Here is a 21,364-nt window from a genome sequence, read left to right as displayed (position 1 = left end):
GCTGGTAAATAGGATTACCATTTACAGTCTGAGGTTTCAAGTATGAAGCAGAGCAACGAATTTAATAAATTTCTTGTCAATTAGCTTTATTAAAGTATTTTTAGACCTGGTTTGTTGAAGTGCAGCTGCCTGTGACAGCCTTGCAAAGAGCCTGGTTGCAGTAAGCGTGTTACCAAGTGGGAGCTGGAGACGACGTGGGGCTATGAAAGGAGTCAGTGTTGCGACGCGTACTTCTAAGTTATTTGCAGCTCTGCTTTGCTGTCTGCTGTTGTCAGCAGTGGAAGATGGGAAGAGCAGGATTTTGGAGTACTCAGGTTGCTTTAATGTTCAGTGTTGATTGGCTGCAAAATTCAGGTCTCTGCAGATGACACAGCTAAATATTGCCAGTTGTTGTCAGGAAAACTCTTTTTCCCCTTTTTTTCAGTGTTTTATTCTCTATGTTAAATTCTGTTTTTAAGGTACAAGTTTTTTTTGAAAAGTTACACAACTTGACTTCAAACTAGTGACTTAAATGATGCATCACATGTTGTTATTTAGTGTGACATCACTGCAATGGTGTGACAAAACAAGCAGACCTAGCTTAGCGTGAGGCTCATGAAAGAGAGAGATTAATCACTTATTTTGCTGATTATCTGTTCTTCCCTTTGACTGGAGAAATCAGTGCCCAGCTCTAACCTTTGAGGAATGCTAAAGAATATCTGATTCCTTAAACTGATTGTGAGCAAATTAGTATTTATATCTGATGCACCTAAGGTCTTTGTATCGCACAAATTGCCAATGGCCACTCAAGCTTTTCTACCCTATTCTAGTTCTTAAGTAGCAGGGAGTTTGGAGGACCACGTATGGTCACTGGTACCAACCCCTTCTGTTTTGAGCTCTGCTTGGGGATTATGGTGTACAGCCAGGACCATTCCAGCACGGCTCTGCTCTCCTCCTGATCTTTAAAAGCTGGCACAGGGAGGAGGTCAACCTCATAAATTTTCTGCCTGTGCCATCGTCTTATGCATTCACAAATTATTATTTCAGGTCCAGGTTCTCAAATGACTTCACTAGCAGAATAAGAGCCAAACCTCAAGTGTAACTGAGTAGCCACTGTTTCACGGAACAGATTGCTGTCAGGTCCATCGAGCTCATCAAGGCCAGTCTCCCTGCAATCAAAGGAACGTTGGTACTATCTGATTAGTCCAAAGAGTCCAAATACTGCCACAGTCACAAAATATTACACGCTTGTAACGTGAAGGACTAAAAGATACATATTATAAGGTGCCAAGTGGGGGGAAAACCAACCCAAAAGCATGTGGTGTCAGAGGAATTGCCAATGCCTTCGATTCCTGCAACAGGAAGAAATTTGAACTGTGAAATTCTCAGGAGGTTGAACGTACCCCATGCTGCAGGGAAACATGAAACCCACTCCATGGTCCTTGCCAATCTGACCTCAAAACTGGTGATTGCTTAACTGTTTGACAGGCAAGATAAAATCCTAAAAAAAAAAAAAAAAATTATTCCCCCAGGAAAAAAATATCCCATTTATGGCTGTGGCCAGTCTCCAATGTTTTACAGGATAGTGGGAAAAGTAGAGAAGCTAAAGGCAGCCTAGCGGGAGCTTAAAGACTGGGATTTATATTATATAAGTAAGGCACAACGTACGTGCCTCCATTTAACCCCCTCCGTGAAGCTTAGGAAAGGGAAGATCCTTCAGTGTTTGGTGGTGGGAGTCTAAGTCTTTAAAGCACTGGGGAGATGCTTCAATGCTAGTTGAAGGTATCCAAAGGGTACTTCCACTCTCTCATGTGACTGAGCTTTAAATGAGAAGGTGAAATAGGTTTGGATAAATATTTATACTGTGCACTAGCATATGGTGTTGTTGAAGCAGATGCAATTCAGTCTTAGAGTTCTTATCTTATACCAACATGTTACTGATTGCAGAAAAGCATAAATTACACAAGTTGCCATCTGTTTTCAATTACAGCATGAAAACACTGTGGCAGGTTGGTATTTTCCTTTCACTGTGTTATCAGCTCAGTGCTGAATTTGGTAATTACATTAGAGTGAATTCAGAATGAATGTATTTGGTAATGTGAACACTCAAAAAAAGTTGCTGACAAACTGCTTTTGTAGCTTGTCCGTAAATAGAGAAGCAGCAGAGCTAAATGCACATAGCGCTGCGTGCGATGAATGCCACTACTCTAGGGCTTGAATATAGATGTATATATAATTTTAAAACATGTCTCTGTAAGCGAGTGCTTCATTTTCTGGTGGTATTTAATTATAAACTATATCGTAAAGATCCATTCTCTTCCATAGAAATGTGGAAGCTATATTCAAGTACCTATGACTTCAGAGATTTGATATTTTACCATAAAACCTACTCTGGTTTTGCAAAGCCAAAGAAGATTCAAATAAGTTGTAGCTCCGTCTTTCACTTTATGCAGCTGTAACCAGAACCTCAGATTTTATGTGCTACTATCCATCACAGAGATTGGAGAGTGTAAGCTGGTGGGGGTAGCCATTAGACTTGAACATCTTGTCAGTCATGCTCAAGAAGAGCGATTGTCACATTAGCACGTTAAGAGCGTAGTAAGAACATAACAGTCAACATTTTGGATGCTATTTTTTTCTTTTCATTTAATCTCTAGTAGGAATCCTCCTAAAAGACTCTAAAGAAAAATTTAGTAAGGCAGCTGTGTTAGTCAGTAGCATGATGATTCAACAGAAGTTGGAAGAGATCAAATATTTGTGAATGTGAAAATACTCAACTCTGCCATTGACATGAAAAATAGATTAGTGGTTGGTTGTCCTTGGCAACTGTTTAACAGCACATATAGCAGTCACCATACTTTACCAATCGATGCTTGAATCTGTGCCTGGGTGTTCCTGCTCTGTGCCTGCCTTCTCTTTTTGATCTGTGGTCATCATTTGCTCACAGAGCTTGCTGGTGAGCTGCGGTGATGCCTCTGTAACTGTCCCAAAGTTTCCATTTCCAGTGGGTGTGTTTAATTAACCTCAATGGGTAGTTCCCAAGCATTTTAGAATGAGTCCTGTTACCACTTTTCAATAGCTTGGACCTATCCTAAAACTCTGATACTCTTAACTACCCTGGGATTATTGTTATGATAGTAACATAGTTCTATGAGTACTGGGCAGCAGGCTGCATTGCACCCATCTCCTCTTGTCTGAGGTTTTGTGAATTCAGCCCTCTCACCAAACTAGGGGCTTCTCTTACTGAAGGAAAATGTGATTTTGGGAGCTGCATTGTGTGTCACTGACAGAACCTGGGTTGCCAAAAGGAGAAAAGGTTTGGCAAATCTCCCCTTTGCTTTCATTACAGAATACTACAAGTGCAACAACAGAGTCCTTATGGCTTTGATCATCCTTTCCATTATCACAGTGTCTTTAGGTTGATTGATTTAGGTTAAATGTTTTCTCAGCAGTCCCCCTTTCTCCTCATCATTGGGAATCCCAGTGCAGCATTGAATGAGGTGCTAGTCAGTCTCTCTTCTGCCCCTTCACCACACCAGCTACTCAGTCTGTTTTACTCCTCTTCCATGGTGGAAGCCCTGTCATTGTGGGGCCTCTCTGAGTGGCAGGAGACTGTCTTAGAGACACTGTGCCACTGGTCTGGTGGTATCACCTGCCCCGTGGTGGCCACATGGAAGACACAATTTGGATTTGGATTCTTTTCTTTAACCTGTCACAAACTCTCTGTGTAACTATGCTGACCGTTATCCTACCAGAATACACAGATATTCTTGCAAAGTACTGTGGGATTAGAGAGATGGAACATGCCAGCAAATCTGACATAATCAAAACGTTTGGTGAGTAGATCCATTTTCGTACCAGTACAAATGAATAGAACTCCAGGTTTGCTCAACTTTCCCTGTGTTTCCCGGGGCTGTGGTTCACAGCATATGGTCTAGGTTTCCCAGTCTCAGAGCAACACGTAGACCCAAATTTACAGACTGGACCTACTGACTCCTGTGTAGCAATGTTACACTGGCACAGGCTCCGCTGAGTTTCAAAATCCAGTTTGTACAACTGTTCTCTTACTAAGCCATCCTCCTCCTCCTGACAAGGAATTTGTGTTTGCATCAACTCCAAATATTTCCTTTGCAACATACCACCCTGCCTTCCCTGCCCAGGTTGTAACTGTTCTGCAGATGAGTAGAGGCTTTCCAATGCCACCATATTCCAGTCTCTGCTAATCTTTACCAAAATTCTCCTCTGTTTTTTTTCTGTTTTCCACTAATCAATCATTAGACTTTTAGGTGTGGCATTCTGATTCTTTTAAAGCCATGATAAAGCTCCCGTGGTCTTCAGACATGGCAGAATTTCATCCTACATTCCTACCTTTTTTGGTGGATGTCCATTTTTCTGCTTGTTTCCTTGGTTTGCCTTGCCTCTTACCCCACAGAGTTGTTTAAGGATCAGTTCGTTTTGAAGACATATCTTCTGAGGCCCCAGTACTTCTGTTGAAGCTGTTTTCGATGGTGAAGTGAACTCTACCCTTGTGCAGATGTCTTTGAGTGCACAGTCACCATCAAGTAGGTGGGGTGCGGGACTGCACTCATACCAATGGACCATGGGCTTCTGTTCTTCTGAGTCAGTGGACATAAAATCAACTAAAAAAATCAGCCAGCTTTATATTGGACTAGAGACTAGTCTCTAGTTCTTTGCTGGGGCTATCATCAGGGGCTGTTACATGACAAAGAAATCAAAACTCTGCATGTGAAAAGTCACCCCCCTGAAGTATAAGGGGAAAGATGCACTCCCATGCAGATGGGCAGCGTGGTGCTCAAATGTCACTCCAACAGGACACAACCTGCAAACTGCAGACACAAAAGAAAACAGAGAAAATTTATTTTTATGATTTTGAACAACAGGATCCATGTTATTCACTACAGAGAAAGGAATTAAGGCCGTGGAAATTCCTATGTAAAATATAAAAGGAATGGCTTTAGCTTCTTCAGTATAAATTTCTCCTTTAACAGTTAATTTCCCTTTTTTTCCCCCCTAAACTTGCAGGACACAGGTTTAGCAAGGTCTTACTTGCTTATCCCAGGCCTGAATTTTGGCTTGCAGAACAGTATTAGATTTCCAATAACTCTGTGTGATTTTTTCTAAAGACTCTTTTAACAGAGAGAGAGTTTTACTGTGCAATAAAATGACTTTTCTTTTTTCTTTACAACAACTGAAACCTTATGCAAATACAGAAAGTTTCATAATTCCTCAGAGCTCTTCTGCATTTACAGCAGTGTAGTTGACATTAGAATTAAACTTGTTTGTAGGCCGGTCACCTAAAATGCTGTTGAGGAACAAGAGACCTACTATACTTGGGAACCTATCTGTACATTGGCTCCTTCTCATCAATAGCAAATACAATTCAGAAAAAAAAAATTATCTGCAGGTTTGTAATTGGAGGTCAGTGGATTTTTAAAATTTAGTCACGTTATTTTAATAAAAAGTAGGTTTAAAAATTCTTTTTGAGTAAGTGGTGTTTTACGGCAGGATAACGCAGATATCTGAACACTCTGTGTTTATAAAAGTGCTTTCTTGATTGTTTCTGAAGTCTTACAGCTGTAGGCATTCAGAAAGTGAGAAAGCAGCCCTGGTTTCAGCTGCACTGTAAGACAGGGCTGTGCTTGTGTTTTGATACAGCTTCCAAATTCCAGCGTGGTCTATAGCCCATTGAATGGCAAGATGTGCTGCCAGCCAGAACAGCTGGGACCTTACCCTTGCTCGAGCTTTCTTAGGCTATTGCGGGTCACTCTTAGGTAGTCCAGGATCTCTAAAGAGAGGACTATCATCTGAAAAACTTATCTGCAGAATGGCTGAAATCTTAAAAAGAGTATCCTAAGAGTCTATAAAAAAAGACATAAAATAGAGACCAGTACAGCAAACCGCTGGCGTTTTGAACTACTTTTGCTCTCAACTGAGGATGAAAAGCGTTTTGTATTATTAGGTTCAGCTGCAATATCCATTTCATTTGAAGCCTTGGAGGGGTCCTCAGACGCTGTTGGGTTTACAGCATCGTGGCTGTCGCAGCTCCCTACCCCAAGTGCTTCAGGGATGCTGCTGCTCCCCGGCTGCTTTACAGATCCTTCCCCGCACTCCATGTCTTGTCTTGTTGCTGCTCAAGACACAAGCTGGCTTCCTTTCATGATATAAGCGAATGATTCGGGAAACACATTGCATTAAAGCCCAGGCTCTGTTTAGCTAGTCAAACACATGGAAAAACAATTGCACTTTTGTCCGTGCAAACAGAGAGCAGCTGTTGGTCTCGAACTTCACAGACCGTTCCTACTCGTTACAGGCTTGATAGCAGAGGGTGCTGAGGGTGCCCTGCAGACATCTGGCTGCCCTTGTAACTCCCTTGTTTGGGCTGGTTTAGGGGCTGTTTTTAACTAATATAGGCCATAAATGAACTACATTTAGTTAGTTTAGCCTAATTGTATTTGACCTTATAAGTAAACTGATAGTTTTTAAGTTCTTTATTCATTATGGGTGTTTTTCTTTTAGCAACTCTTGTTTAGGTATAGATATACCAGAAAAAACAAAGAACACTAAAAGGTCAAACCAAGCATAAACAGACATTATTTCTTAGCTAAGACTCCATGCTCTTCTGCTACTGATGTAGTATTTCACCCAGAGCCACCTTTAGCCATTCAAGTTATTTAACATTTTCAAGCTGTTCTGTAGTAGGTATCAAATTGCAGTATACAATAAAAATGCATATAAAGTCAAGCATGCAGTCACTGGTTCGCTTTCCTGACATGGCCCAGTCCAGCTTGGCTTTACCTGTGGGTATTTCCCACTGGAACTCAGATGAAGTCAGTCATTTTACACACCAATTCCCAATTAGGGCCATGAGAAGCAGTGACCTATATTTCCCTATTCCCTATTTATGGAAGGTTTGCATTTCAGGGTATTGGGTCCCTCCTGTTATTACCCTCCAGGTAGCTACAGATAGCTTTAATTTACCTACGTAGTTCCCGTTTGCTGTGTTGGGGTTGTCTGACCACTCAATCTGCCACTGCAGAGCCGACACTTGCGTGCAGACTGAAAGCCACCCACCCCAAAACAAGAGTTCTTCTCATGGGCTATTAGGTCAGCTCTTTTCCCCCTCTAATTTGTCCACTCTGTTTGTGGAGTTTGCACAGCAATGGTTTAATTCTATTCATGGTGAAAAAAAAAAAAAAAGACTGAAATTCCCATTGATTCCCATCAGTGGGGAGGGAAGGAGAGACTGAATCAATGATGAGGCCCTTTGAGAATCTATGACTTAATTTTATATTATGTGACTTTTTATATTATAAATTAAACATTATTTTATTAGATGTATTTATTAATTTTTAATATTAGTTTTTATATTATGTTGCTTAATTTCTGATTTTTTTTTTTCAGTTAGAGACCGATGAGTTTGGAATACTATAATTCAGCTCCTTTTAAAAAAAACAGAATTATGTACTGAATGTATGCAATGAAAGTATGTAATGAAGCCTTGCTCAGGCAAACCAACCATACCAGACCACAGCCACGGATCAAGATGGAGAGACAGAATTACAGGTTTACGTTTGTAATGATGTATATGGAGTTGGTTTGCTCTGCTGTGCATTGTACCATGCTCTGCTGGTGCCTGGTTTCTAGCCTGCTGATGGGACAGTGGGGCAGCTTAACACTGGTGTAAAGATTGAACAAGAAATGCGTCCCTCTAGAGAGAAAATCCTGTGTTTATGCAAGACCTGGATACTTGCCTACTCCCACACCACCCACTCTACAGCCAATTACACATTTGCTAGAGATATTTACTGAGCTGAACACACAGCTGCAATTTATTCTGTTTCATCCAGTAACCTCAGTTATGTAGAAAAGGACATTGCACGATTTTTTAACCTTCCGGCGACATGCAGTAGGTTTTGAATTGTTAGGTTCCAGCTTTGATTTACTAATCCTAGTAAGATTGCATGAATTCTTAAAAAAAAAAAAAAAAAAAGATAAAAATCTAACTGGAAGCATAACTTTTAGGACCTCTGATTTTTGTCTCTTTTCCTCATTCCAGTGTGACAATGTAAAGCTTAGCAGAGCAGGAGCAAATACTTCAGTGCTGCCCTATGTTTGCTTTATTTAGAAGGTTAATCTTGTGTCTTAGGCTCCTCTGTGGCAGCACGTTCAGCATCTCTGTGGCCTGGGCAATTTGCTGAGCACGGGGATTCCTCTGCTTTATGGCTATGGATTACCTATTAAAACAGAAGAGCCCCTGTATCAGCGTAAATGCAGGTTGTGTGAGTAAGGGTGTAAAAGAAGTTGTTGAGCCCTGCGCCCTCTCTCCTCCACTGTTGTCCTCCTGCCTCGGATTTCTCTGCGCTTGTTCCTTCTGCCTTAACATCCATCTTGCCATTGCTTTCACTGGGACTTTAGGTTATCTGAAAATGTAAGCTGCAGTTTACTGATGTAAGTGTAAGCTGCTGCCAGAAAGGTTGATCCTATCTTCACCTCCTTTTCATCTCCTTCTTTCCCTTTGCCTCCAACCAGATATGCATCTATTGCCTCCTTCCTCCAACCATGTCAGGCACATCAGTGAACATATTTTGCCTGGAGACAAGTCCTTTCATTTATTTATTTTTGCTGGCACAGGATTAAAAGGGAGCGGTGCCTGGCTTTGGCACTCTGCTCCCCGGAGCCAGCATAAAGGGACAGGAGCACCTCTTGGGAGCACAGGCACCAAGTCCTGCTACAAACCCTCCTCCCCTTTGGAAGAGGTTTGATATGTGGATCCGCAGAGTCCTTGGCAATTCAAGTCAAGGGTATCCCTTTCTGCCAGCGGAAAGGGTTGTGGGGTCCCAGATCAGGCTACTGCTCCAGCTTTTAATAAACAAACCTTTTTTTTCCCCACATTTATTTTAAAAGTAATATTAGTTCTTTAATCCCTAAGGAGAGGGAAGCCTTGTTCTCTGGTGTTGTCACTAAGTGTTCTGTGTACAAACCCGTGGCGTCGTGCATGAGGTAAGAGGTGATGATGTGGTAATTAGCTTGGGAGATTTATTCAAGAGATCTAACATCCAGCAAGGCAAACCTGCGTGGTTACCTGCTTGGAAATCGCTTCTTTTTAAACGGTAACTGCAATAAAAAGTAGAAACTGCCATTTTTTGTTCCTCTTGTGACAAAATAATTGCCTTAGATGGAGTGTTTACTTTCACTCATTTCTCAACGCCTTCATATTTCATATTTAAATTAGATTTTTAAAATGATGCCTTGATTTCCATCTGTTTGCTTGAGAGCGCAGCGGTGCTCAGGAGGCAGGAATGGGAGCAGCGGTTCCCAGCATCCCCAGAGGAACAAGGGGAATGTGAGGGAGGGGAAATCACATTGGAAGCATAACTCTTCCTTTGAAATGTTGGAAGCTTGCATGTCCCCTTCCTCCTTGCTGAAGGCTGGAAAGCTGAGTTTCAGATGTTACATTCCTGTAGCACCTAAGCCTTCTCCAAATTTTGCTGAAATCTGTCAGCACGACAAGAAAAGCCACAGCAGATATATCGCCTTTTTAAACAAGCGGCGGTAAAGAATATATTTTCTTTTACTTTGCTTTTTCATTCTCAGTTTCAGCAGTTCAGTAGCCTTCACAGGTGAGAGCTGTGGCCATACCACAGGAATTAACCAGTAAGTTTTCTATCTTCGAACTGGCCCAGAGTTTTAAATTTAAAAGTATAAAGGGTGAACAGCTTGAGTTCTTGGGTATTCGGCTTAAGACATCTCCAGGTCACTGACAATGGCAAAATGTTAATTCTTCAGCCTCAATTTGCATGGGTGCCTGTGAGGAAGGGTTATGACCAATAGCATGGCCTGACGTTTAATAGAAGTGAGGATCTTGCAGGTGTCTCATGCAGGTTACACGTAGAAAATCGGTGGTTTTGCTAACCACACATGAAGAACCTTTCCTCTGGAAGATCACAGTGAGTTTCAGAATACCATAATAAAACAATTATAAGCTTGAGCTACTCAAACTGGCCAGCTGATCCTTGTCTCATCAGGATTGGTAGGACATGAAAAAAGCATTTATTTATAATTATTGAGGGTATCTCTATAACAGAAATGTAAGCAGACTGTTTCTGTAATGGATGTCATTTGAATTTTCATGAGCAAGAAGAAAAGCAAAACCAGAAACACTGGACTATTCTTTCTTTTCGAAATAGTTTATATTGTCAATTCTGGTATCAATTTTATTATGTAAAATTGTCAAAATATACTTTTCTTTAGACAGCTCTGAAAGAAGTTATACTTAGAAGCTTCTATTTTAACTCGTAGGAAAATTGCTGAAGAACTTTCCAGGGTTGAAAAGAACTCTACATTTGCCTGAATTCATCGTTTCTATTTGATACTAATAAGATTTTAAAAAAAAAGACCAAAAAGAAACCAATACATTTTTCCTTGTATTTTAGGAAAGGCTTGTCTTAAAGTAAAAATCATATGTGTGAGTTTGGCATCACATCAGACGATAAGAAGAAATAATAGTCCAGGAAGTGTGTCCTAAACTATCCGATAACTATGCGTAAATTAGTGTGCATACCAATTATGAGCAGAGCAAAGGGTTAAATCCAGTCTGTCTCATGGTGGACGACTGAGCCAGCCCTGATTCACACACAGCTTTCCCAGCAACTGCATGTTTCCGTGCAATGCGCTAATAACTTTTGAAGTACCTTGGTTTCAAAGGGATCTGCTCTGCAGCAGGACATGGCCCTGGTTTGAGCTGCCAGCTGCTAGAAATCTGGTTCAGATCTGCACAGAGTGCAAGGGTGAAATCCTGGCTGCTCTGGAGTGAAAGATTAATTCAGGGCTGGATTTCACTCTCTCTCTCCAGCGGTTTTTAAGATTTTTCCTTCATGCCGTTGCCAGATGTACAGTAATATTCGTACCTTTAATGGAAATGAATTGGTGGCAACGTTTTCAGCATCTCTTTAGGCTGTTAACACCCGATGCCAGAGCAGCTATCAGCGTCAAACAGCCCATGAAAACCTTGTTGTTTGGTTGCCCTTGGTAGTGGTGGAGGAGATAGATAACTTAAGTGTGCTGGTAGCAACTTTGTGCATTGCAGTCTTAGACCCTGAATGGTCCCCTCACTGCCCAGATAGTTGGGTAAAGCATCAGTACTGCTGAAAAACAGTATTTTTGCCACTCTGTCCTTCATGTGTTGTTGCATAATGTAGCTTTGTATTCAAGAATTTCAAGCCTATGTTGTATTTGGTAACACTGATTTCTTTGGTGCCTATTAGATCATTATTTGTAGCACTGTTTATACTCTCTTTCTTAAATAAAAGTTAGGAGAAAAAAAGCAGAGTGGATTCCAGACATTCATCCTGACACCGAAATGGAAATGATAAATCCATTGAGAATTAGAGCCTTAATCCACAGCCACTGAAATGGGGCACAGGCATTTGCTGCTGTGGAGAAGGGCAGGCATCCAGCCACCCCCAGCCATGCACTCCCTGTATGCTGGCATTGGCATTCATGTTCCTCTTCATCTCAAGCTTTTTTTTAAGTATATGTCAAATTAAAGTGACTGTGTAATCATGGTCTTATCCTACTGTTTTGACATATATTATCTGTTGACTCTGCATGTCTGTTACTTGCTTCGTGACCAGTGATGAACCGTGCTCGCTGCATCTGTAAAACTAAATGCTTTTTTAGGACTGTCCCAAAGAACTGTGCAGTCGTCACTTAAACCAAATTCTGCAGTGGGAATTTCCAGCTCTTCATGATCTTTCACAGCACCTTTCTAAAAAGTGTGCCTACAAAAAGAAAGGACATTTTAAAAGTAATTTTTATATATATATATAAAATTGAAAAAAGTCTAGCAATCAAGGCCTGTCTCCGCGTGTACGGGTGACTAAAGCCTACAGCGCAAACAGCGTCTGAATATCCAAGGGCCTAGGCTAACTGTCTATCCTCAAATAATATCCCTGTAGCATTCATAAATATGAAGGTCATCCTGAGGCAGAACGCTAAGTAAGACTTAGTGACAGGTATGCGATGTTTTTGTTCAGTAATTGGCTTTAAGGTAGTTGCACCATTCCACGCCCGTGCCTGCAGTGGCTCAGCCGTCCGGCCCCGGGGCGGGCAGCCCCCTGCGAGGGAGCGGGGCTTTGGTTTGGCCGGCATGCAATAAAATCGGGGGGTGTGGATGTACATCTCCAGGGCAGCTTGGCAAGACTGAGGAAGGGCCGGCAGCCAAAGCTTGCTGTGGAGGGAAGAGCAGTAACAAGTGAGGGGAAGGAAGGGTTGTACAGCTCCAAGCACAGCACAATCCTGATTTTGGCCATTAAATGTTATGATAACTAATTATAATTGCTCTTCTCGCCATCTTCAGTTTGATGATAAACGGCATGACGAATCTTTGCAAATGTAAGTCCAAAGTTGAAGATTTCCTTTTCCTGAGAACACCTGGATGTGGTTAAACCTTCTGTATGTGCCAGTGAAAACCCACAGAAAGACAGAGGTGCCTTTTCTGCTCTCCCTACTTCTGTGGGCTGCTGTGTGCCAGGGTGGGAAATTGTAACACTTAACAATAAATGTTTATTACTGTAATATTCAAATATTTGAATTTAATTAAGGGAGTCTTTTCACTTTGGTGTTCCTTTATTTAACTGTTATTGTTTCTGTGGTTTTTAGATTGCCACATCCTGACCAACAAAATGGTCGGAATTTATTCTGGGCTTTGTCATTTCTTGAAGTCTGAGGGATAAAAATGGATGCTTATCTCCTGTGAGGCTCCTTGGAGAGCTATGAGGAAATGAGCAATAAAAGGCTCTTGGAGGCTCTTTTAACTTTAGTTTATTATCTATTGTAGTTACTGATGTGTGGAAACCAATAGAGAAATTGTACATGTTTATAGTTACAAAGCCCTTAACATCTGTAGCTATGAGCTGAGCACTTACAGCTTTTTGAAATGTGTTTTTAAAAATGTAACATTAAATAATCGCGATTTTGTAAACTAGTCTCTTTAAGAAAATTCCTGAGATAATAATACGTGGGTTGATGTACTCAGTCAGGGCTGGTTTGTGGGTACTTGCTTGCTCTCGCTCGTTTGTAACTCCACCAAGAAAGCAACACATGATGTGGGCTTTTTTGGGGCAGGATTGATGATGGCCAAAATGCACGAAGCAGTGCTGCATTTCATTTTTCTCTGCTAGATGCAGTACTGGATGGAAAACCAGGGTGGGGAGAAGAATACTGGGTGAGTCGAGGGCACTCAACATACTGAAGGGCTCAGGACTGTGCAAACTTCTCTCTCCTCGTCAGGGACTGGAGGATGCAGCAAATAGTTCTACATTTCTTTATCTCTGAGGGAACTGGATCTTGGAATTTGTAGAGACTCAGCCCTGGGGGGCACTGGCCAAGGGATGGCCATGGAGAGAGCTTCTGCCTGCAGGGTGACTGGCTCTTTATTATCATCTCCTGTTCCTCACAGGTCTTTTCATGCAATTTTAGGACAGAAGTACTCTCTTCTGTGCCTCGTCTCCTCTCTACATTTTCTCCTCCTCGTCTGGCTTGGGTGGACTTTTTGCATCCAATCCTACCCACTGGACATGGTGTGAAACTAATAAGTCATTTGGATTTCAGCGCAAAGGACAGCATGAAGGGGACTGTTCTCAGCCTGTACGCGTAGCTGATTAATAATACTGTCAAGGGCATACATTAAAACAAACACATTGAGAACACAGACATGTCAACTCTTGTCTTTTGCGTAAGAGGTTCACTCTTTGGCATGCAGATTGGTGTTCACTACTGCGGTGCCTGTACCATCCACATTTACAGCGTTGCAGCCCTGGTACGAGTGGCTGGTTGGTCTGGAAAGTCTGTTCCTCTGCCAGGGATGTTCCCCAGAGGCCCCTGAATGCTCCTGACATGATCCAGCATGCAGAGTTATCCATCACATGCTTGCATGCTTGTCCCTGGCCAAACACGAGTCCCATGCATTGGGATTCCAGTAACTTGAGAAGTCTGAAAATATGCAGCAGTAAAAGAAATGTCAGCCATTCAACTTCCAAAAATTGCATTAAACCAGAAGAGACAATGTTATTTCTGCAGGTCTGTTTTAAATCAACCCAAATATTATTCTGGAGCCAGAGCTATAATTCAGTAAAACTTGATACAATCTTGGAAACCCATAGAAAGCGTTAGAAAATATCGCTGGGAGTTGAGAGACCTATAGATACTGCAAAAATCTTATTTTTAAACTAAATAGACATACCACTTAAATACTAATTGAGGCACGCTGCAGAGGATGATGGGTTACCTTTTCAACGAAAATCCTTAAAATTCAGGAGGCTTTGTCTGCATGCAAAGACTGAACTGTTTTCCCAATGCTGCTTGCAGCTAAAATACAGCATATGAATGTATAGGAAAGATACATCCATACTGCCGTGGAATTTGGCTAAGTGGTATCGCTGACTGCCATACTTCGATGATCATTTAGGCTACCAGTAAGTAAGTCTGACTTTCAGGATCTTCAGCTCTGCAGAGGAGTTATGAGTTTGAAGGGGTAAGGTGCAAGAGAGAGGTCTGCCCTCCCTTCAGGGGCTACTGCTGCTGCTCTTCCTGTGCAGAGGCTCCAAGGAGCAGAGATTAAAATCATTGGTGGCATTTTTGATGAAATGTTACATTTTTAGATTGCCTTTTCTCCCTCTATAATTTTCCTTAAATGGAACATTTTGCACAAATACGAATTGAGTTTCACCACACGTTTTACTTGAGAGGGAAGATAGCTGATGCACAAAGGTAAATGACTTGGCTTGAGAAATCTATTTAGAGCTAGCAATGGAAGACACCAGAGCTGCTTCCCACCTCTCCTGCATACATTTCTATGTTGTGTTTCTGCCTAAAATGGAAAGTAAAGGAGGCTGTAGCGAGGCGGGTGTTGGTCTCTTCTCCCAGGTAACAAGTGATAGGATGAGAGGAAACAGCCTCAAGTTGCACCAGGGCAGGTTTAGATAGGATATCAGGAAAAATTTCTTCACCGAAAGGGTTATCAAGCAGTGGAACAGGCTGCCCAGGGAAGTGGTGGAGTCACCATCCCTGGAGGTATTTAAAAGACGAGTAGATGTGGTGCTTAGGGGTATGGTTTAGTGGTGGACTTGGTAGTTTAGGTTAACGGTTGGACTTGATGATCTTAAAGGCCCTTTCCAACCAAAACGATTCTATGATTCTATAAAATAAAGCATGAAAATTTCTATTGATACTTGCTTCATAGCTTCTTTCATACAGACTCAAGATCACTTATGAGTAGGATAACCTGGTGAATGTATTGTTTTCATTGAAACATCAGGATGATATTATTGTTGCTTTAGACTCCACATTTTTATCATTAAAAACACAGATCTAGACACTACACATTTTTGGTCTTTTTTATCAAATACTGTAATACTTTGATTAGATACAGAGAAGGCTTAATGTTTTTGAGGAATCAGTATTGTTATCTTTCTTTTTCTTGTCAGTTCTTCTCAATGGTGATGTGATCTTTTCTCTGGTTTCCCTAACTCTTTTAAAATACACAGTGTAGTTGGTCAGCATATTTCTATCAAGATTTTTGGACAGAAAACAGCCTCTGATGATACAAGACTTTCAATGTTTGAATTTGTTATGGCTTTTAAAAATAAAATATTAGCATATTTGAAATTAATTAATGAGCCATACTTGCTGAAGAAAACAAAAAACTGTTTATATAAAAAGTAAAAAGAACTAAACCTGTGTAGGAATATCTCCTGAAAATGGCAGTGGCATTTTAATCTATCCTAGTGCTGACTTCATCTTCCATTATATTATTTCCTAGAATTTGGATCCTTTGGGTTCATGTTGTACAGTGGAGATTCTGGCACTGAATCTAGTGAAGACTTCTGCAAAATCTGGCCTTTGAAAATCAGGCCATTTGTTTAGATGTCTATCACTTAGTCTTGCCCTGAGCCTGGAAACATGATGCATATTTTTACTGTGACTACCAAGAGCTTTCTAAAATGGTTTCTATGAAAGTGTTTGAGACAAACTAAGGATAACAGACTGTTTGCAATGGGCAGAGATGTCTTGTCCCATATTGTTTGCGAAGCACCATTGGTATAAGAAAAATGATTGATGTAGGACTTCAAAATTCCACAGGTTTGAAAGTTGCAATGATATTTCGAAAAATTCTATGTAAAATTAACGTGCCAGATTAATTCTAAGAAATGTGGTTTTCTTAAGAGTGCTGAATCAGATGGTATGAAGAACTCTGGAGCTTTTGCATGCCCAGGCATTGATAGTACATCTGTGTAAACAACCTTACAAAAATTCTAATGCATAACTTTTTTTGCTACTTGCCTTTCTCCTCAGGTTTGCCAATTTGTCGTGTCTGTCAACGGCCTCAACGTTCTCCATGTGGATTACAGGACAGTGAGCAACCTCATTCTGACTGGCCCTCGAACGATTGTGATGGAAGTGATGGAAGAAATAGAGTCCTGAGAAAAAGAAAAACTCTTACTGGACATTTTTGTGAGAGAAATAGTGATGACCATGGAGCAGCATGACACAAGGAGGCAAAATGTTGCTGTGTCTGAGTAGATGATTTTGCTTTTGGGGGAGGGGAGCTGTCTTTCATTTAACAATAATAGCACTGGTGATTATGATAAGAACAATAGATACCAGCATATTTTCACTAAGGACTTTTCTTTGCCCAATGTAGACAAGGTTAAGGCCTATAGGTTGTCTGTCCAGCCATGTCTGCATTGGTCAGAATGGTTTCCCACCTAAGAGGCCGTGCAGACTTCCTCCCAGTCCACCACTGGATCAAAGCGCTTCAGGAGATGAAAGAACCAAACACTGTGGGGTCAGGATGTCACAGATGGTTTGCATGACATATTTGTGTTGGTAAAGATCCTCCTGGTGTCCAGCGTTGTGCCGGGAGCGTGTGCTGCTGCAGTTTTCTCTCCTTGGGACGAGGGGCAGGTGACTAAATGCTGGCTTGATTGCAATCAACACAAACGAACTGCAAATGCATGAAAAAAGGTGTTCATTCTCCGTAAGGGATACTCTGGTGTGAATATTTGGACCTGATGATAGAATACATGGATCAGTCTAGAAAGAAAAATGCAAGGCCATGCAAAACAGAAAGCGTGCGTACTTTTGCAAAATCTGGCCTTGGAAAATCAGGCTATTTGTTTAGATGCCTATGCACTGGTTTGAGTGCTCCAGCATAAAATGTTGATTTTTATATTTTTTCCTTATCTGTAAAGGCAAGGTGTCTCAGTCTTGTTGTTTGTCACTGTGGAGAAATTTTGGACACCTTTATCCATAGAAGAAGAAGAATATTTGGTGGGTTGAAGTGGGAAATTCAGAGTGTTGGCATTAGCAATGATACATCCGGACGTTCCAGTAGGGAAAGTACACTTCAAATTGAAGCAATGTACTTGAATGTACATTAAGCTTGTTAGCACTTTCCAATCATCAAATGTTTTCCAAACTACAGACTTGCCACATGAGTTGCATTTGACACTATTACTAATAAAAAAATGTATTTGACGCTTACTCTTTTTCAAACAGTAGGATTTCTTCGTTGACAAATTCATGAAACAAATCTTTTTTAAAAATGTATATACAAATTCCATATTCTGCTGAGTTAGGTGACTCTTCAACTCGATGGTAATTGGACTGCATCTGTTTTCTTTGATCTTTGAACTGAATAAGTGCATCCTTGTCCACAAAATTATACATATATATTGCAGACTTTCTCTGCTGTCTAAATTTTACAATTAAATCTTGACTTTCTATATGAGCATGCCACAAATCCTTCCATTAACAGGGTGGGGAAAGTATTTTTTTCCTCAAATAATTTTGAAATATGTTTTATATTAAAAGTTGTTCTCATTAAATACATTGCTCTTGCAGTATGTTTTTCACTCACCCAAACACATTTACATCAGAGTGACAGCAAGTTTTCAAAATCATATATGCTTGCAGCTTTGTAGGTAGAAGTCCATGTGTTCTTTGTTTCTGATATAGCATATCCATGGTTGATTTTTCACCAAGAAAACTTCTCATATTCCACTAATATGTAGCAATGTGGAGAGGTATAAAATTGCAACTGCTAGCTTGATAATAACCAGGCATAAAAGTGTTTGGAGGATTCTTTCAAACTGTCATTTAGAATGACAGTTGTTTATCCCTATTGCACCCCGAAAAATTTTGGTGCACATATATAACCCATAGCAGATTATATTCTACAGTTCATCTAAAAGAAATAGTTCAGCACATAATGTTTTATGAGATTGTAACAACTGTCGATGGTATCCAGTAAGAACTGTTGGAAAAAATCCTGTTGTCCCAGAAATGTGTCAGTATGCTACAGGTTTTTGATTTTGTGAATCCAGGAATGCTTCCCCAAATATTTTCTTTTCTTTTCTTTTTTGCCTGGGTTGTTTTGGTGGCTTGGTTGGTATCTACTTTGTACCGCTTTAAAATATAAATTCTACATGTTAGGCTAGGTTAAATATTAAAATGTGAAGGATTTTCTTAGCAAAATGATAATGATTCTCTCTAATGCCACCGTGGATTCTTCTCTTGCCTTAGTTAATATTCTGCTACAAGTTCCCTGTAGCTTACAGATAATTAAGAAACTGGGTCAGAATTTAGCTTAATAATGCATTACAGAGTGCACTTCAGACTTGAGCAAAAAGAGTGGGGATGGGGGCAGAGAGAAATCTGTGCATATCATTATGTTATAGATTGGAGACAGCACTTTCATTTGCAAGATACATTGGTCTCTCTCACAATTTAAGCACCATTACTTGCCTACTGTTTAATAGGGATTTCCATATTGTGTTCTCAACTTGACTGGCAATCCGGAATTTAATTAATTCTTTCCCTTTTCAATGTGACAAAGGTATTCAAATCATCTCTGCAGTGAAAATTTTGTATTTTGGAAAAAAGGACGCAAAGTTAACAATTAAGCTATGAAATGTATAATTTCCAATTAAATTGCAGTTTGTCTGCACACAGTGATACATACCCTCTGAGACATCCCACAGGAGTCAGTGTCAAACTCTCATGCACTTCAGAAGGCACAGAATTTTGTAATAGAGCACCTTGTTTCCTCCAAAGCACCGGGGGAACTGTAAGATTATTCACAGAAGTGGGGCATTTCAAGAGATGCATGAATATCACAGTGTGGACTGAAGCAAGAAACAAGAAAGGAAAAAAGCCCTGGCATCAGCAGTAATAACTTCATTTAAAACACAGACATTTTTGTAAGACTTACTCTCTTATATCATCACATTTTTGGTTACTATAGATCTTGTGAGATCCTCTAATAAATCTTTATGCCTTAAAAACACAGATTAGTGCCACTCCTCTGCACGTGTACATTTGCAAGTCATTAATGGAACATCTTCAAGCAATATAACAGTTAATTAATTTCAAGTAGCAGTTAAGCTAATTGGAGCATTAATTCAGTGCCATATTTCTCCTATTTTTCTTCTGTCATGTTTCCTACAAGATACATAATTTTGATTACCTTTATGAAGTTCAAATACCATGTACGTATTATTGAACACAACTGGTTCCACAGCTAGTCTCATGGAAGGCATTTCACCCATGAAATAATGCAATAATCCACTGCAGGTGTATCAGAATTTGATTGTCTGCATTCTAGGTCTCCGCAGAAGCTGAAAATAAAATTGTCAGCATCAAAAAGACATAGTGGTGTCAGAGCAGCATCTCCAATACCAGTGGGTCTGTCCTACTGCCCTCTTCTATGAGATTACCTTCAGAAAGAGCTTTGGGAGGAAAAAGTCATGCAGGAAGAACGTTTATCTCGATATTTTCTTCCTTTTCTGGTTATATCCTCACTAATAACTACAGAGTGCTGGGGATGTGTCAAACACTGTCACACAATTACTGGTTTAACTGTCAGCATGTCCCCTTAGCATGGTCTAGACCTCTGAAAAAATTGCCTGAGCGTAGTTCAGAGAATACCATGAGATCAGAATTTGGGCATAGGGGTGTGGGCTGTGTTGTGCCACTCAGCCTTAGGACCAGAGAATGGTCCCTGTACCGATTTGATGTACTAACACAGACATAGCCAAAGAGAGTAGTCTGAGGATTAGGAAAGAGAAGAACGAGTGACTAACTTCTTTCTTCATTGGTGCTGACAGCTATGATGCATGGAAGTTTCCTTTTCCCTGTGGATGGAGACAGAATGATCAGATTATGGGGTAATGCTCTAATAATTTCAGATAACACCGGGAATTAAATACAAGTCTTTGATGTTAATTTTGCTAAATAAGAATTATTCTAATTTTAGAGGTAGGAAAAACTGAGACAATATGGTTTGCAAAAATGTTTGCCTAATATAAGACAGACTGAGAAATCAATTGTTGAAATTATGAGTATTTTCTTCCCAGTGTATAATTAGAACTAAACCACTTGTATAAATGAAAAAGCATGTGTATGTCACATGTACAAGTAAAGCTAGACCACATCACTCTTGAAAGTGAGAGAACTTCTAACCTTTTACAATAAAATGGCCATTAAATGTTTCCATAAATCACGCTTTTAAAATTTGTCTTTCTTTATCTGGTGAATGATGTGGCTTATATTTTCCACTTACATGTGTTACTTAGAAAAACAGAAATAGTAACTGCTAATGTAATAATTACTCTTGCATACACACAGTGCAGATAAAAATACCATTGATGTTCCAGAGAAGCCAAGTGATTTTAAACTATTAGATTTCTCTACAAACTTGGACATAAATATTTACACATTCATTTTCAAACTAAGCCATTAATGCAAGAGATAATATAAGAATGTCAAAGAATATAAGAATGTCAAAGAATGTCACAGGACTCAATGATACACTGAATTCATACTATAAAGACAGCATTTCACGTATAGATACTTAGTCATTGCACTTGCAATTCCTCAGTAAAATTAAAAAATATTCAGGAGGGAATAGCTATAACTGTCAAACTGAATGTCCTCTAGAAAAGTGGCTGTTGTTTTGCAGTTAGGTATCCATGCTCATATTGTCCGTGGGAGCTGTGAATTTCCAGTACTGTTGAAACTCAAGTTGCATAAGCACACACTTAAAATTAAATGCTTAACTCCAAGAGCACGTGTTTGAAGCAGGCACTGTATGCTAGGCAGCACAAATCGTTGTATTGCCTCTTATATAAAAATGCTGCCGTACACACATGGCTTTCCCACCTATGTCACCAATTTGCAGGTGATTATAGCCATAGGAAATGCTCTTCTTTCTACATGCAACTTCTTGCTTCTGTTCCTAAAGTGCTTCTACCCAGAGACCTCTACAAAACGGTCTCTAGATTACTGTATCTGGACAGCTAGG

General features: G+C 40.2%; 1 protein-coding gene across 1 annotated transcript in view; it reads left to right on the top strand.

The window, feature by feature from the left end:
- Positions 1-17,132, top strand: part of DEPTOR (DEP domain containing MTOR interacting protein) — an 82,454-nt gene extending 65,322 nt beyond the window's left edge. Inside the window, exon 10 of the mRNA XM_068395715.1 lies at positions 16,354-17,132. Within this exon, the coding sequence (XP_068251816.1) occupies positions 16,354-16,482 (129 nt within the window). The 3' untranslated portion in view covers positions 16,483-17,132. The remainder of the gene's footprint in view (positions 1-16,353) is intronic.
- The last annotated feature ends 4,232 nt before the right edge of the window (positions 17,133-21,364 follow it).

The sequence above is a fragment of the Nyctibius grandis genome, chromosome 3 (assembly GCF_013368605.1).
Source record: "Nyctibius grandis isolate bNycGra1 chromosome 3, bNycGra1.pri, whole genome shotgun sequence".
NCBI lineage: Eukaryota > Metazoa > Chordata > Aves > Nyctibiiformes > Nyctibiidae > Nyctibius > Nyctibius grandis.
Note: the sequence above shows the minus strand (reverse complement) of the source record. Positions and strands in the feature narration are given on the sequence as shown.